General features: G+C 40.7%; 1 protein-coding gene across 4 annotated transcripts in view; it reads left to right on the top strand.

The window, feature by feature from the left end:
• Positions 1-16,462, top strand: part of fndc3ba (fibronectin type III domain containing 3Ba) — a 98,235-nt gene that overhangs the window by 20,365 nt on the left and 61,408 nt on the right. For all 4 annotated transcript variants that reach the window (XM_046061894.1, XM_046061893.1, XM_046061895.1 and 1 more), the window contains exons 2-3: positions 3,545-3,690; positions 6,485-6,560. In XM_046061894.1, the coding sequence (XP_045917850.1) occupies positions 3,574-3,690; positions 6,485-6,560 (193 nt within the window). In that variant the 5' untranslated portion in view covers positions 3,545-3,573. The remainder of the gene's footprint in view (positions 1-3,544; positions 3,691-6,484; positions 6,561-16,462) is intronic.

Below are 16,462 nucleotides of genomic sequence, written 5' to 3'. Positions count from 1 at the left end.
GCACAAGTGGGTGATTGTTTTCTGGATTCAACATGGAATTTTTCATTTAACATTTTATCCTTGCTGGGAATCGACACCTTATTCCTCCCACATTCCACAGTGGAACGGAAACCACTGTGTGTGTGTGTGTGGTGATGTCTAAAGCTATCAACAGCAGCATCCATCTGGTAATGATTCCACTGGAAAACAAAGGTCATTATTCATTCATTGATACATTACATTTCCAGATATGTGCATTAAATCCTGTAGGAAACACACCACAGATAACAGCTGCAAACCAAAAAGTGCATCTGCATTTAACTTCCATCGAGATTGAGCCTTACAAGGCAAATAGTCACAAAATCAGATGTCTGTAGACAAATGGATTTTTTTTTTGGATTTCTTAAAATTGCTTCTGCACTGTACAGTTGTACTCATCGGTTGTTCCAAATTGCAGTGAAAGGTAGGGTGCTGATGTTTAGCTGAAGCCAATGACAAGAAATTATATAACAAAACAAGACAGACTGGTCGATCATTGATTTAAAGGAATAGTTAGACATTTTTGGAATCATTCTTATACAAGCGTAAGATGAGCAGACTGATACCGCTACATATCTGTCTGTTTAAATATAAACCTACAGCTAATAGAGGGTTAGCTTAGCATAAAGACTGAAAGCAGTGGGAAACGGCTAGCTTTGAAAGAAGCCAAGAAATAATTTGACACATAACCCCCCTAAAACTGCATTGTTTTTGTTTTGCTTTTACACATTTTTTTGTACTAATTAAACAAATGAGAAATGATATGATAATGACTATGATAATGACTGAGCTTTGGAGGTTTTGTTATCTTTGGACAGAGCTAGGCTCGCTGTCTCCCCTTGTTTGCTAAGCTAATCCTAAATGATCACAACAGTGGCATTGATCTTATGTAAATATCATAAAGAAACGGAATGAGTGCATATATATATATATATTCTAACTTAGCTTTAGACAGTGAGTTTGTGGATTATCCAGACTAAAGGGTCACTGATTCTGGAAAGATGCTGGTGGTGAATTATTTTTTTAATGATATATTTCAGTGCTTTGAGCATAGTGGAAAGCTATCTGCATGGTTAAATACCAGGTAGGTGATCATTTGTAATTTGTTGTGACTTGACCTTTTTTAGAAAAGACTAAGCAACATAATACAACTTATTTGACAGTTTCCTTTCACTTACCTTTTTTTGTCTGCTTATACACTTTGGATATTCCAGTTGAAATTCTTCACTTCCTGCAGATAACCATCACCAAAATTCTCTCAACATCAAACATTTCTTTGGGTTCTTTGGTTTCTACTGGTGATTCAGGCTCATGTGTATTCTTGAGTTAAAAGACTATATAAATATAATGAATTTCTTCAGGAAATGAGTGGTTATTTTAAGAACACAGGGTTATTGGAAGAGATGTCTTGGACCTCCTCTTCTTTCGTTCTCTATTTATCATATAAGCCGAGCCTTCATTTACTTATTCCCTCATTCTTCCTTCCTCCCTTCTTCTCTGTCTCGCTCTTCTCTTTTTCCTGGCAGAGCTGAGAGTGCTGTTACCATCTGTCTGTGATGTGTCCTGGATGCAACTGTGTGTGTGTGTGTGTGTGTGTGTGTTCAAGGAAGGATGGCCAGGCTGAGCTGGGAATGGGGCTCAAATGGAGAAAGAGTTTAAGACAGGGAAAGAACAAAATCAAGAATTAAAAGTAGAGATGTAGTCAGAAAGTCAAAAAAGACACTGAAAATGATGTGTGAGTGTGTTTATGTTGCAAAAGTATAAGCCACAGCTGTGTGATCTACTAACCCTTTCAAAGACCTCGTCAGTGATAGAAGACGACCAGCTGAAAGAAAAGACACACACTGACACAAAGCTGTTTTCAGAGGAATGGGGTGTGTGTGTGTGTGTGCAAATGTGCATATTATATGCATACTTATGTCAGACATGGATCAAAGTGATAGATTTCTTGCACTTACTTAAATGAAAAGCTAATCCCTGATGTATAATGTGTGTATGTGTGTGTGTGTGTGTGTGTGCGTGTGTGTGTGCGCGCGCTAATAGCAGCTTATAGCCATTAGTCAGTAGCTCTTTAGCAGTGATATCACTCACCAGCATTGAACTGAAACACCTACGTCATTCGGTAATCTACCTCTGGCAATGAATCTGTGTGTGTTTGTATATGTGTGTGTACGTATGTGTTTGTGTGTGATCTAGGTTTTACAGAACGTTTTGGCTAGGGTTCTTTGGTTACTGCTGTGTGTGTGTGCGTGTGTGTGTGTGTGTATTCCCAATGGAGCATATGTTTCACTGCTGACATAAGTGAATGGGAGCTTCAGCGCTTGAGTTGTGTGTTATCTATGTCCTTTTTGAGCTTGATTAACCATCTGTGCAGCTGACTGTAAAAAAGAAAAAGAAAAAAAGTATTCCTACCCTATAGCCAATTAGGTGAAGCCATGTTATTTTCCACTTAAGATAAAATTTTTTTTTACATAGTTACGCTTTTTCGTTTTACTGCTAGTATTATGTAAGAAGAAAAAAACATCCACAGATTTAGCTCTCTGGGTTACACTCCAAAGAGCACCAAAACAATTGATCCCATAAAGCCCTATAGGAAGTTATCCTATTCTTGCTATATGTTTTCGTGTTTATATGGAATACTAATCTCCTCTATGCTGTATTTTCAAAGCTCACAGCAGGTGCAGCTATCCCTATTCACCTACCAAACTAAGACCTTATTCATCCATTATTTCTTTATTAATCCTCCAAACGGGATATTCACTATAATCCCTCCTGTATATTACAGGAAGATTGTTGATGATGAAGTGCTTTGAATTAGTCTCTCAATCTCAACTTTTCATCTTTTCTCTGCCTCTCTGTAAATATTTTTTTCTTTTATATTGACATGATATGACTTGTTGTATTGTACCAAGGCTGATATACATGTATCCAGTACAAGAGGAAAAGACAATATATTAGGAAAGTGTTCAACTTTTGGAAACACTGGATTAATGCAATGTCCTCTGTTCTTAGTGTATCTTTTCTTACCTTTGTTGACTGGACCAGTTATCTCTCTTTTAATTACTGTCTGATTGTTTGACTTGTGTGCACCTTTTGTTGCATTCCCGTCTCTCTATATCTCATTCTAGTGTGTGTAATTCCAGTGTACACATGACTACAGTAAACCCAATGGAAAAAGACACAATTAATAAAAGCTCCTCAACAAGGCAAAAAAGGTTTTTATGCTCACATGAAGTGGAAAATTGTTTTGTCTGAGGAAATTGCATTATCAACACTGATGGAAGCACACTGGTAGGCTGGCCGATACAGGCTTGGCATAATTAATGAAATATGCTTGTCATTGTTTAGGAATAGTTTGAGTTTTTTATTGTTCATGTCAGACATTTCTGTGTACTTCACTTGTTGACGCAATGGAAATGGGTCTTTAAGTCTGTATGTGTGTATGTCTATAACTGAATGACACTGACATCCCCTGTTCCTCTCTCTCTCTGTCTCTGTCTCTCTCTCTGTCTCTGTACTTTCCCAGGTAGGGCAGTTCAGTGAATTTCTCCATGAATGTACGTCACAATGATGATGACAGACCAGATTCCACTGGACTTGGCTCCGCCCCCCCTCCTTAACGGGGAGGTCCCTCTCATGCCTCACATGGTTAATGGTGACGCAGCACAGCAGGTAAAACACACACGCACACGCACACACGCACACACACGCACACACATGCACGCGCTCTCTCTCTCTCTCTCTCACTCACACTCTCTCTCACTCACAGTCTCACACTCTCACACACACACACACACACACACACATACACAATCAGTTGTTTGCATTCAGTTATCTTGAACAGCTGTTACAGTAAAGGATTTGTCATACAGGGCCAAGAATAAACACAGATGCATACTTGCATCATTCAATCCTAGAGACTTTTATTTTTGATGGATCCCAGGCCTTAGTTTAAATTACACTAGAAAAGGATTCAGCTGCTGACTGACTGATCTTATCAGAAGCTTCAGAGCCAACTGGATCACCTTCAAAGTACAAAGCCCCACTCCGAGCTCTGCACAGAATAAGGGAAGTGATCAACGTAATTAAAAGCCTCACGGTTAATTGTTCTTGCTCTAATTCTGTTGTCACAGATACATTTTTACACCGTGTGCTTTTGGTAGATGAGAGCTGATGATGATGTTTATGTGTCCTCCCTGGTCTGTTCTCTCATACCCCAGAAGAAGCGTGCTGGGAGTCTTTTGGCTGCCACACATAACAGTTAGGGAGGGGTTTGGCTGTAACACACAGCAGTTAGGGAGTTCTTTTTATTGTAACACCCTGCAGTTTAAACTTGGTTCCCAGTGTGGAATCAAGGCTCTAGACCGATGATTATATAGATTTGACTCTGCCTGCATGTGTGTCCATGTTTGTGTGTATTTGTTTGTTTCTTTGTCTGTTTAACGCTTTGTGTTTCTTTTTCTGTTTCAGTGTCTGTGTGGGCACGCAAGTGTCGTGTGTTGAGTCTGAGTACATACCTCTGTGTTTGTGTCTGCTTGCTTGTCTATCAGCCTTCCTGTCTGTCTGTGTGTGGCTACCTGCCTACACCTGTTTATATGTGTTTATCTGTGTCTGTGTGTTCCTTTAGCACAAAGCAAAGAAAGATACATTGTTACGATGCAACATTATATCATCCTACAATATTGAATGTTTAAAGAAATGTGATATCCATTATGGAGAACATCCTACAAAGAGCCAATGTGCACCTGAAACTCAGTGGAATTGCTCATTGAGGGTTTCTTTCAAGTGTTCCCGGGATTTACTGTCTATATACTAAGTTAGTATATACATACAGCATTTGATATTAGAATTTGAACCCCCAAAAAGGTTGATTTGTTAGTATTCAAAAAGTTGTAACACTTTCCCCCCTAAGACATAATAAAGTGCAACATTTCCATTAGGAGTGTTAATGGCCGCTAAACAGAAATATTAAAAGAAATAATCATATTGCAGTGTTGTAGACAAGTGGAGTGAACTGCATGCCTGGATTGTTTTACTAATTTGCATAATTTAAAATGTCAGTGTGATTTTGAATTAAGGGTTTTAACAGAACTTGTTCCAGTTTCAGTTTGGCTGTCTGCAAACTGAAACAGCTCTTTAACTGCTGCCTGACAAAATGACAAAATAACAAAATAAAAAGCATAGCTAAAGAAGGTGTTGTTGTTGTTGTTGTTGTGAATGTCCATTCAGCCAATTCAGGTTTTTGCTCTTTATGTGACTTGACAAAACATACTTGTTTATACATACAATGAAGGCATCATCTAGGCACATTTTTATGGATTTTGCTTTAAAAATAATTTTGAGTTTTTTAATATGCTTTCAGTTCAGTCATTTGAACCAACATCTAGAAGTGCTTAAACTTAAAAACACCATTTTTGCAGATTTTATGGGTAAGAAACAGTCTGGCTGACTGGATCACTGCAGCCTCAGTGATGAATCAATTCTATCAAAACATAACCAATATGCTACATTACTATTTTACACGTACTATGATCTTTTCTTGTGTAGGTTTATACATAACACATATGTGCACACACACCAGCCACACCCACCCACATGGTCTAATATGGGGGTTTTCTCAGTCCTTGGGAAACATGGGTCGCCCTGTACTATGCTGGGGTTCCCATAGCAACAGCAGCCGCTGCAGCAGACAGAGCAGGAAATGTGTGTGTGTGTGTGTGTGTGTGTGTGTGTCTGAGGGAGAGGAGCAGGTTAGCTCTGAGATGGGAGAGCATGCAGACATTACAGAAGGAACGCAGGATATGAGGATTTTACAGCACACTTGTAGAGCATAGACAGGGCTGTGCTTGTGTGTGCATGCATGTGCGCGTGAATACGTGTGTGTGTAATGGAGGGTCACCTGTTTCATGTCTACAGCCATGTGTACACTCTCAACAATCTGTATGCGGAGAATATGACGGTAAGCACCCTTTCGGCATATTCAGCAGAAACACTTGGAAATCAAAACAGTGCCACATATATTGACTTCATTTGTGTGTGTCACCTGTCCATATGTTTAATTGTGATATATGCATCACTATGTAATATTTGTGTGTACTGGTTTTAATGGTTTTCTGCCAGCCAGTGTGGTTAAAAGAGAAAGGCTTTTCTCAAATCAGGGTGTGTGAGACAGCAGTATTGTTAGCTTATGTAACACCTCATTCAAATGTCTGTGAACTCTCTGTGTCTGCCCTACTCTGGGATCCGATGGTTATTGTGTGTTACGCCACCTCTGCAAGCCTGTTGGCTGCCCAGCAGAGAGTCTGTCCTGTTTAGTTACTGCTGAGGATGTATGCATGATTATGACATTATGTGTGGCAGCGTGGCATCTGATTTTCCTCAATAAATCTGATCTGTCATATCTAACTGTGTGATTTGTGTGTGTGTGTGTGTGTGTGTGTGTGTGTGTGTGTGTGTGTTTTTACAGGTGATCCTGGTGCAGGTGAACCCGGGGGAGACGTTCACCATCCGGGCAGAGGACGGCTCACTGCAATGCATCCAGGGTCGGTCCCATCATACATTATTATATTATCATATTAACATGTGGCCTGGTGTCACTTTGAGACTGAGTATTTCCCATCACCTTAATTATATGCTGGCTGCACATGCTGTACAAAAATAATTTTTGTTGGTTGGAAATGTCATTTAGTGATTTTGCAACATCTATCAAGCAGTTAAGCTTAACGTAGAATATGCTAGTTTTTCTTTAATGTACGGTGAAAACAAGGATTCTTGACAGTGTATTTGTATTGTAACTTTGACAGAGCACAATGGTGCATAGTGTTATTGTAGAGAAAATCCTTCATGACTTGGAAGCCAGACACACTTCAAAGCTTTGTTTAGGTGGAGAAACTACCAAATTATCCTTTTACTGACACCCATCATCATTACTGGGTCTGATTTCCAAAAACATAGCCTGAAAAAGGAATAGTTGAGGAACTGCATTATTCAACTGCATTATCATGCAGCAGTAATGCGACTTTTTAAAATCATAAATTATGATCACTGTGGTTGATTACCTATTTCAAGCAAGTTTCAAGTCTCTATACTAATGTGCCTTTCAAAAAATTGTGTGCTGTGTGGATGTAACATAAAATTCCAGAATACTCCTTAATTGTAGTATTTTAGGAATGCAGTCAATAATGTAGTAAAAAAGACTGGTTGAAAGCGCACAGTGACAGATTGGTGCAGAGTGGGCAGCCATTGTCTCACTCTCTGGTTGCATCTGATATCAGTACATGAAAAGACTGGAAATGTAAGCCACTTAGAGGCTCTTAAAGATGGAAGGAGGGCGCAATAACACGGGAATCCCCTAACTCTTGTGGAATTGCATCTCACTTTGATGATGTCACCAGCGTAAGCTACCTCTGAAACTTTGAAAGGGCGACCTTTGTTTTCTTCTCCAAACGCTCTCCTTGTGTCTGTCTCTTGCGTCTTCTCTCACTCTTTCTTTGCCCTTTGTGTGAAGGTTTTCTTTGAGTGAGAGCAGTATTGGCTCAGACACTGACTCCCCCCTGGAAAAAAAACTCACCACCACCCCATACTCTGGGTTGTAACTAATTACAGCCAGCCTCATTTTCTCCGCCCGCCGTGTAATTCAATTTTCTGAAATCAGAGGGATCGACCCAGGCAGACCTTAGAGGCACAGATAATGATAGATAGAAACAGTACATGATGGGATGGACGGATGCAAAAATGTGCGGATACAGAACTGTGTAGATATTAATCAGTTGTGAAAAGATGGATTGAAGAACGGATTGTTTACTATGTATGTTGAATAGATGAATGGGATACCAGACACTGATTTGCAAACATACCGTTATTGATGTAGTTGGAGTCTGGTGGTTGTCTGTTTATTTGTGTGGGTGCATGAGTGCACTTGCATGCAAATTTTAGCTTCAAATCTTCACAGACATTTGAAGGCACAGGGTGCTTTTTCGGTGCCATTTACTACAGTCGATGTTTGAACGCGCATATTATTAATGTGGAGGGCCATACACACACAAACTCTTGCTCTCTCTCTCTGTCTTGCTCCGGAGGAGGTCAATGGGTTTAATGAGAGGTGGAGTGTGGCTATGTGTTTTGAAGGCGAACTGACTTGCTTTTTAGACAGAGACTCTGTGTGATTACTGAGACCTCAGAGCTCTGGGTTTACGCATGCTTGTGTACTTGTGTGCCTGCAGAGTGTGTGTGTGACAGAGAGTGAGATTACAGAGCCCTCAGGGCACAACCAAGAACCAGCTTTTATATAAAGTAACTTCTGTTTAGCTGCTGCACTGTGGTGCATGCATGCAGACATGCATACATGTACACACACAGACCCAGATGCTCTGCCAAGGCAGAACCAGTCTGGAGACGTCAACACACAAGCCAAAAGAGATTCTTTCATATGAACCTTTAGCCTTCCTTCGCCCTTTGCTCACTTCTCTCTCTCCCTCTTTAACTCCTTTTGACTTCATTTTCTCCCACCTTCCTCCTCTTTCCTTCTTTTCCTCTCCCCCTCGTTTTTTCTGCCTCTACCTTAAAGCAAACCTGGAGAAGCAAAGAGAATTGTATTTGTTGGAGTGATGTTAAACACTGCTCATTAGCCACACCACCGCTAAATGCTACTGGCTGAATTGTGCTTTTTTATTTGGATGGAAGGTTTACATAGAATTTTATCAGGCCACATAAAAATAATTTAGAATTGCACTCTGCACAATTAAATAATTCATGTTTGTTCTGAAATATAGAATGGTTTTCAGTTATTTTCAGTAGTGTGGGTTGTTTCTTTGTGCTACTTTTGTAGCAGTGAATAACTGTATCTGAATCTAAAATCCATTCTTGTTTCAGTCTGCTAATTAGCAGGTACTGTGTGTCTACATGTCTCCATCCCGTTTAAACAGACTGACCTCTCTGTGCTCCGGGGGTCAGCTTCAGCTGACCCCAACACCCCCGTTGCCAGTCTATCTCTCACCGTCTCGCCATGTTGCTCTCATGTATACACTCTTCTCCCTCCTTTCCCCTCCCCCCTCCCTTTCCCTCTCCCTCTCCCTCCCCCCACTAAGACCATTCCCCTGAGCTTTCCCACACTCACATCAAAGGACAAGAATCTAGAGGGTGTGTTAGAGCACCCTGCTATGGAATGTGAGTGTGTTAATATGTGTGTGTGTGTGGTGTGTGTGTGTGTGTGCATGTGTGTCTATGCGTGTTTTACAAGGCTGTGTTGGTTTACTGTGTTGTTTGCTCTTTGTTGGACTTTTATGAGGGATGATGAGGCCAGGGGGTGAAGAGCAGGAAGCTGTGCTTGCCAGAGAGGATGTGACATCATGAGGCATGGGTGGCAGCAGCCACATGTCCCCTGTGGAGTGCTTGTACTTTGTGGCCTTGGTAGAGATTAAGGATAGTCAACAGTGTGGTTTGATTTTTATAATATACTGTATAATACAACCTCTGAAATCCTTACTGGATGCCCTCATCAACATCTCAATAAAGTTGTATAGAGATATAATATATGCTGCATTTGCCTTGACTAATCATTTCGCCACCAAAAACTTTATTTTGCATGTAGATAATGTTGGCAGGTAACCAGCTATGCAGTGGCTTTGTGATAAACAAATCTTGTTTGCGCAGAAACCTTTGTATCAACTGGACTGGAGTTCTTCCAATGTTATTTAATATCTCCACGCTCCTGAAATCCTTCAGGCCCGCTGTCATTAAGGACGTTCCACTTACCTTATTTCTTAGATGGGGGGTACACAAGAGTACCTTAGGTAGAAGTCTTTTGTCAGATAGATACTCCCAATTGAAAATGTGTTAGTAATTGGATGCTGCATTGAAACCACATCCCCACAACACTTCAGTTTCATTAAATTACTGAGGTGGATTGACAAATATTGTCAACATCTCCGATTAAATATTATTTCAGTTTTTTTTTAGATTGTATTAGTTTATTCTTCACCAAAAATAAAATTGGACATGTGCTGATTATTGGTTTTCTTTTATTGTATTTACAGAACCAGCTTGTATGTGCAAAGTACATTATTGTTGCTCTTGTCAAAGTAATTATCTATTGGTATAATTTCCATCCTGTGATAGTGCAGCAATCAATCACTGTGTATCAGCTAAAAGTGACTTGAGTTGAATTTGGGCTGTTTTAATTTTCTACGAAATGGCTAGAAAGAGGCATCATCATATTCTGGGATTGTTAAATGATGATTTTATAAATCAATAAACAAATTGATAAATTCAAATGAAAATCATCCACAAGCAGCGTCTGATCAGTAATAATCAATTAAGATGATTTGTGTTTATTCGATTCCCACCTTATTGCACGTATTCCCCGTTTCTTCTATGGGAGGAACTAAGCGATTAAGGGAAATGAGGACATGATGAAGGGAACTGAGAAGTACCCTGTGTTTTTCTCCTCTCCTAAGGGATAAGCATTTCTGTCCATTTCTCTCAGCCTCCATCTCTTTATCACTAAGCCTCTCTGTCCCTTTTTCGTCTCACTTGGTTTGTCTCAGTTTCGCCCTACGTCGGTGTTCGTCTCAGTTGGATGGATGAGGCTGATATCCCTCTTGCCGGTTTTACCGCATCACTACACAAGCACACTTTGGTTCTCTTTCTCCAGCTTTCTGCCGGAGTGTGCACTTCCACGCTCTGAGCCCTTTGATGTAAATGGAAATAGCTGGTTGAGAGAAATATGTTGGAAAGTCTCGCGGTCTGTGTTTACACCAAGCCAGATGGCTCTAAACAAGCTGGGGGAGAAGACTCAAATACACTTTTCTCTGAAGGGCTTAATTTAGAGTACTGTTCCGGACAGTCCCGTTGCTGTTTGTAACCAGAGGTGGTTGTTTTGGGAACTTTTCAAACCTGATTTTAGTCTCACCCATATGGAACAGTGTGACAATCAAATGGTGCAATTAGAGGACTTAGGTTGGCTGATTTTGTCTATATTCCTGTTGACCTGTCATGTGAAAGGATTTACAGTATGTGTATTGAAATGTTTTACGTTTGAGTTATTGATCCTCTATTTTGTAAAAATAAGAGAAAGTATTAGGCTATATTCTTTGTCCCAAATGTACAACAAAAAGTGTGTGCAAAATGTGAGTACTTGTGTATGGATATGTGTCTTTCTGTTTGTGTGTCTTGTGTGTAGACGAATGAGTATGTTGTTATTGTTATGGCACTTGGTTTTAGCCACAGGCATAATGAATCCCATAATAGGGTTGGGCGATGTTTACAAAATTTCCATCGGACGACGTCTGCAATGAAACATCGGGATGGACAATGTCATCTGGTGCGCGGGCGCGCGCACGGGAGGCAACATGTGCACGTGTTCTCGCACAAACTTCACTCGGTAAAAGAAATTGGTAGACTATTAACTTACATTACATGTCGCATTTACAATCACGGTGCCAGCTCAACGTTGTGATGTCTGCCAGCCATTGCCGATGGATGATGGCATCGTTTATCGGCCCAACCTTATCCCATAACGATTTAATGTTTATTGCATATTTATGCAGTGCTTTAAATGGTCAGTGTTTGTGTCTTAAGTTTCCTTTCCAGACATGATTTAAGTTCACCTTTACACCGTAAATGTTACATTCAGACTGGTTTATCTTGATGCTGTCCTATGAAAACAATGTATGTCCAAAATGACACCTTGTCATGAGCTGAGAAAAAAAACCGAGGTGACTTTTCTTATGAATTGGCTCTATATAAATAAAACTAAATTAAATTGAATTGAATTGAAAAACAGGCCCATTTTCAGATATTCCAATTGACTTTTAAATGTTTTATGTAGCATAAGAAGCTGGAGAATTTTCTCAACCCATAAAGGAATACTTTGTCAAATTAACCAAATTTGGAGATACTTGGGTTTCATGGACAATATCATACTTATATCATAATTCCCAGTTACTACAAGCAACAAGGTGTAAGGCACAAGGTAGATTTATTTGTCACATTACAATGAGTTGTAAAGTGAAATTGGGTTTGAAACTCCCTTCTGCTACGTAGCAGATAATATACCATAATACAAAAGCAATTATAAAAATGCTACAGAGAAATAAACTATATTCAGTGGAACAGTGCTGAGGATGAATTTGAGTTTAAATGTCTTATAGCTGGGGGGAAAAAAGCTGCTCTGCAGTCTGGTGGTGTGGCAGCAGAAACTCTGTTCACAGAAGGCAGCAGGGTGAACACGCTGTGGCTGGGTGGGTACTGTCCTTTTAGTATGCTTTTGCTCTGTGTATGCACCTCACCTCTCCAATATCACTGATGCTTGGGAGATGGGTACCAATGATCCTCTGAGCAGTTTTAATCACCCGCTGCAGAGCCCTCTGGTCCTGGGCCGTGCACATCCCATGCCAGTTAGTGATGTTTTCAGGGATGCAAGCCAGGGTGGTGAGACACTTGGTGGTTCATATATTAGAGATATCCTCTGTGTGTGTATTGTGTGTTTAGGTGCATGCATCCATCTGAATGTATTTGTACGGATGTAGTTTTAACTTGACAGCCAGTCAGACTTTTTGGAGAGGATTTTCCTATAAGTATTTATAACCTGAGGCCAACTGTTTTCTGGAGGCGTGTTTAGTGCGAGTGTGTGTCTTAATTTTATGTAATGGCCTACTGAATTTGGGAAACTGGTCACCATGGGAACGGACTTTCACTCCAGGTGGTGTGTAATGGAATGCGGTCCCTCTGGGCACAGTTTGTGTGTTTGCATGTGTGTATGTGTTTGTGTATTGCGTACCTGTCTTTTTCTTTTTCCAGTATTTTCCACTCAGATGTACTTTGTAAGAAACAAAAGGACAGAGAGGATTGCTTTGGTTCATTTGGCATGGTAGTTAAGAGCTTGACTTTGGTGCGTGTATGTGTGTGAGGCAGAGAGAGAGAGTTGAATGTTGTTATATGCCCTGCCCCGTGCTCACTTATAAACTCAATGCCCTCACACAGTAGGGCATGAGGAGGCAGACGGAGGAAGGGAGGGAGGAAGAAATGGAGTGGAAATAAAATGATAGAATGAAGGAAGGTAAATAAAGGGGGAGAGACGTAAAGGAAAAAATGGAATGAGAGAATTAGACGCTACATGTCTGGTCGTGTCTGCTGCTGTGCATTCCACGTAAGACCACTTCCTCTATGCGATGACCCCAGCCACCCCTGTACTGCTGACTTGGTTTGGTCTGCCATCTCCAGAGAAGGCTATATTTGCTGTTGGGACTGTCCCACTAAGGACAACATGGGGGTGAGAGAGGTTTTCGGGTGGTGGGGAGCGGGCAAAACTCTGAATACTATGTCTGTCTTCGTATGTAAGACTGTGTAAAAGTGGATGTATGTGTCAACAGCAGCTGTGAAGAGGAGAGTGCTTGCAGAATTTTCCAGAGAGAGAAAGAAATGGAGCTTTTCCAGGGATGAAATTCTTGGCTCCCTTGAAACTCAGGGTACAGCTGGAGCATTTCTCCCTCCTCCGTCCTCATTCCCTATTCCTTTCCCTCTGGTTCCGACCTCCTTCATGTCTTTCCTTTCTTCCTTGTCTCTAATTCTTTCTGTGTGCCTATCTTGTAGTATTTTAAAAAAAAAATTATTTCAGTCTATTTCGTCATAACTGAAGTTTTGGTGATTTGTGTGCTGTTTTTTAGAATGAAATTAAACTTCATCATAACACTCAAGGGTCCTTTAAAAATGTTGAATCCTCTCCACATGTAGCTCATGCTGCTTTTCGGATTAGATTCAATTAGACTGGATGGATCACACCAGGCTGTTGTAGCTGCAAGTGGTGATGGGATACATAAAAGACAAGTAGGATTTAAAAAGGAATAAAGCAAGTGTGCCCTGGTTCCTGCACAGCTGCAAAGACTACACATGTGATTGTTTACATCATGAGTGTTTACATTTTGCAGGGAAGCCCCTCTTTTTTTTCCCCTTTTGCTCTGATCTGATTGGATTGGGGGAAGTGTGTGTCACTCAGTGGGAGGGCCCAACCATGGAGGTTGAGGAATTATTGGAGGAGCTGGTAGAGAAACATGTTTGATATTGGTCTACAAAGAAGTTAGTTTGACTTCCTTGTTTATCTCCCTCTAAAGTATACACACAATCCTTACAATATCTACTCTTCCTTGCTTGTCTGATCACCCTGCAGCAATGGGACGTGCACACTCATGCGCACACTCTTGTAAAGACATACACACAAACAGTGGAATTCAGAGTCGGGGAGTGGGGGAAAGTCCCTGCTAATCTAGGACTTCCAGTCTTGCCTTCTTTCTTTCCACATTCACACGACTTCTCTTCTCTTCCTCTCTTTCTCCCTACACTCACTTTCTCTGCTCTTTGTGGTGGACACAAACTCAGTGCTGTTCAGACTGTGACTCATACAACAGGAATGCCCCACATTAACATGTAGAGAGATAAAAGGAGGAAAGTGAGGGGAGGACATGAGAGGAGAAGAGAGGGAGAGGAGTTCAACTGGGTACAAACAAAGCGAGTTGTGCACAGAATGGAAAAAATCAGTAAAAGCATTACTTTTTCTACAGTTTGAGAAGGTGTTTCTTGAGGCTTCAAGAGAGTGCAAGAAAGAAGTGATGATTATTAGGTTCTGGGTTTGTTTACACACCAACAGCTGTTGCACTTCTTTGCTCTCTCTTTTTCTCTCACTCGCTCTGTCCTTCTAGACATGTAGAGTTGATTAACGGATGGATACAGTGAGTCATCAGTGTCTGGATTGTGTGTATTTACGTGTGCACGTGCATGCTTGCACATGTATGTCAGGGGTCTGCGAGGTGTCGGCATGCATGCGCGCGTGCACGAGTGGAACGAGTGATAAGTGGAGTATGTTGCTCCACTCCATGCAGTGTGTGTTGCATGGTTACCAGTCCCAAAACAATTATATCTGCAAGCCCGAGAATAGCCATGGGATAATTCTGGAAAAGAGCTAACTAGTGGTGTGTTTGCGCGTGTTTGCGCGTGTGTGTGTGTGCGCGTGTGCGTGTGTGCAGAGTTGTTGTGTCTGAATCTGTAACTGTATTATCTGTCTGTTTGTGTCCTATTATTTGTATTATGTTGTTTGTGCCAAGGTGACTGTGATTTCTGTCAGTGTAAACTATTCGAATGTCAGTGTGTTTCACATGTCAAGTGTGTATGAACAACTGTGTGTGTCTCTGTGTCCATGTCAGCGTGACATCTTGAACAGTTTATGCCCAGGTGTTAATCTGCTCTGCTGTTTTGAAATTTGCTAGTCTTGGTGTATGTGGGCCACGTACATCTGTCTCTATGTGATTGTGTGTGTGTGTGTATGTCTGCGAAGGTGTGTGCGTTTGTGCAAGTTAAGATCTTGAGAACAAAGCATGGCTCGGCTCAGTGTCCCTCCAGACATTACGTTGCTCTCCTCTGGAGCAGACCCAGCAGCAGAAGTAGGTCGGCTGACAGCACCCCTCCTTTAGGTGGGGGGAGGAGGACCAGAGAGAGATTTGGGCTGGGTGGAGGTATGGGCTGGCACCCAGGCATGCTAGACGTTAAACAGATCTAGGCTTGACTACGTAAGGACTGTTTACACAGTGATCAGGAGAGGATAAGATGTAGCTGTTAACATAATATTCTACGAAATATAACGTTTTGATTATTTTTTCCTAAATAATAAAATCTAGGGGACGTAGTCATTTAGAGGAAGAAAACGATTTGTAGAATCCATTCTCACCAAAAGAGAAACCTCTTGAGAAGATTATCGATCCCTTAGGATCTTTCAATAATTTTATAACCTTTGGTGTTGTGTGTCTTCGTAATCATGATCCTAATGTGTTATGGTTTTTTTTCTAGAAAATTAGTGAATCATATTTGGGAACACAACTCTCCATTTGGGATTAAATCATTTTAAAAATTCACAAAAAAAAGAAACGAGGAGTTTTTGATTTATAATAACTTGCACATGTTTTTCACTGCTTTGGGGCTATTGAGTGTTAAACACTTAAAGCGCTGCTGCTGTCTTGGCCAGTTCTCCCTTGTAAAAAAAAAAAAACAACCCAAAACATACTTGAGCTCATTGAGTCTAACCTGGATAAATAAAGCTTAGTTAGAATAAATTTAAGTTTAAAGTTTAAAAGATTCCAAAGTTTCTCAAAGTTTTGAGGAACACCTGGAGACCATTGCAGACCTGGAGAGACTTGCTGCTCCATATTGGAGGAAACATGTTTGACTTGGAATATAAATCAAGCACCACACAAGTACTTCAAATATTTTAAAACCTATTTAGATTTATGACTTTCTTTCCCCAAACATGTGTCCACCAACATAAAATGACACCTGTTGTTTTGAAATGATGGATACCACAGAAATATAATAATGTTACTGGAAACTTTAAACTTTAGTTGACAAAATGTCACTTTTATTGACTGGATGTCAAGACAGCAGAGAAGCTGAAGGAGCAGAA

Source organism: Micropterus dolomieu, linkage group LG11 (assembly GCF_021292245.1).
Source record: "Micropterus dolomieu isolate WLL.071019.BEF.003 ecotype Adirondacks linkage group LG11, ASM2129224v1, whole genome shotgun sequence".
NCBI classification, from domain to species: domain Eukaryota; kingdom Metazoa; phylum Chordata; class Actinopteri; order Centrarchiformes; family Centrarchidae; genus Micropterus; species Micropterus dolomieu.
This window is presented reverse-complemented; position numbering and strand designations above follow the sequence as displayed.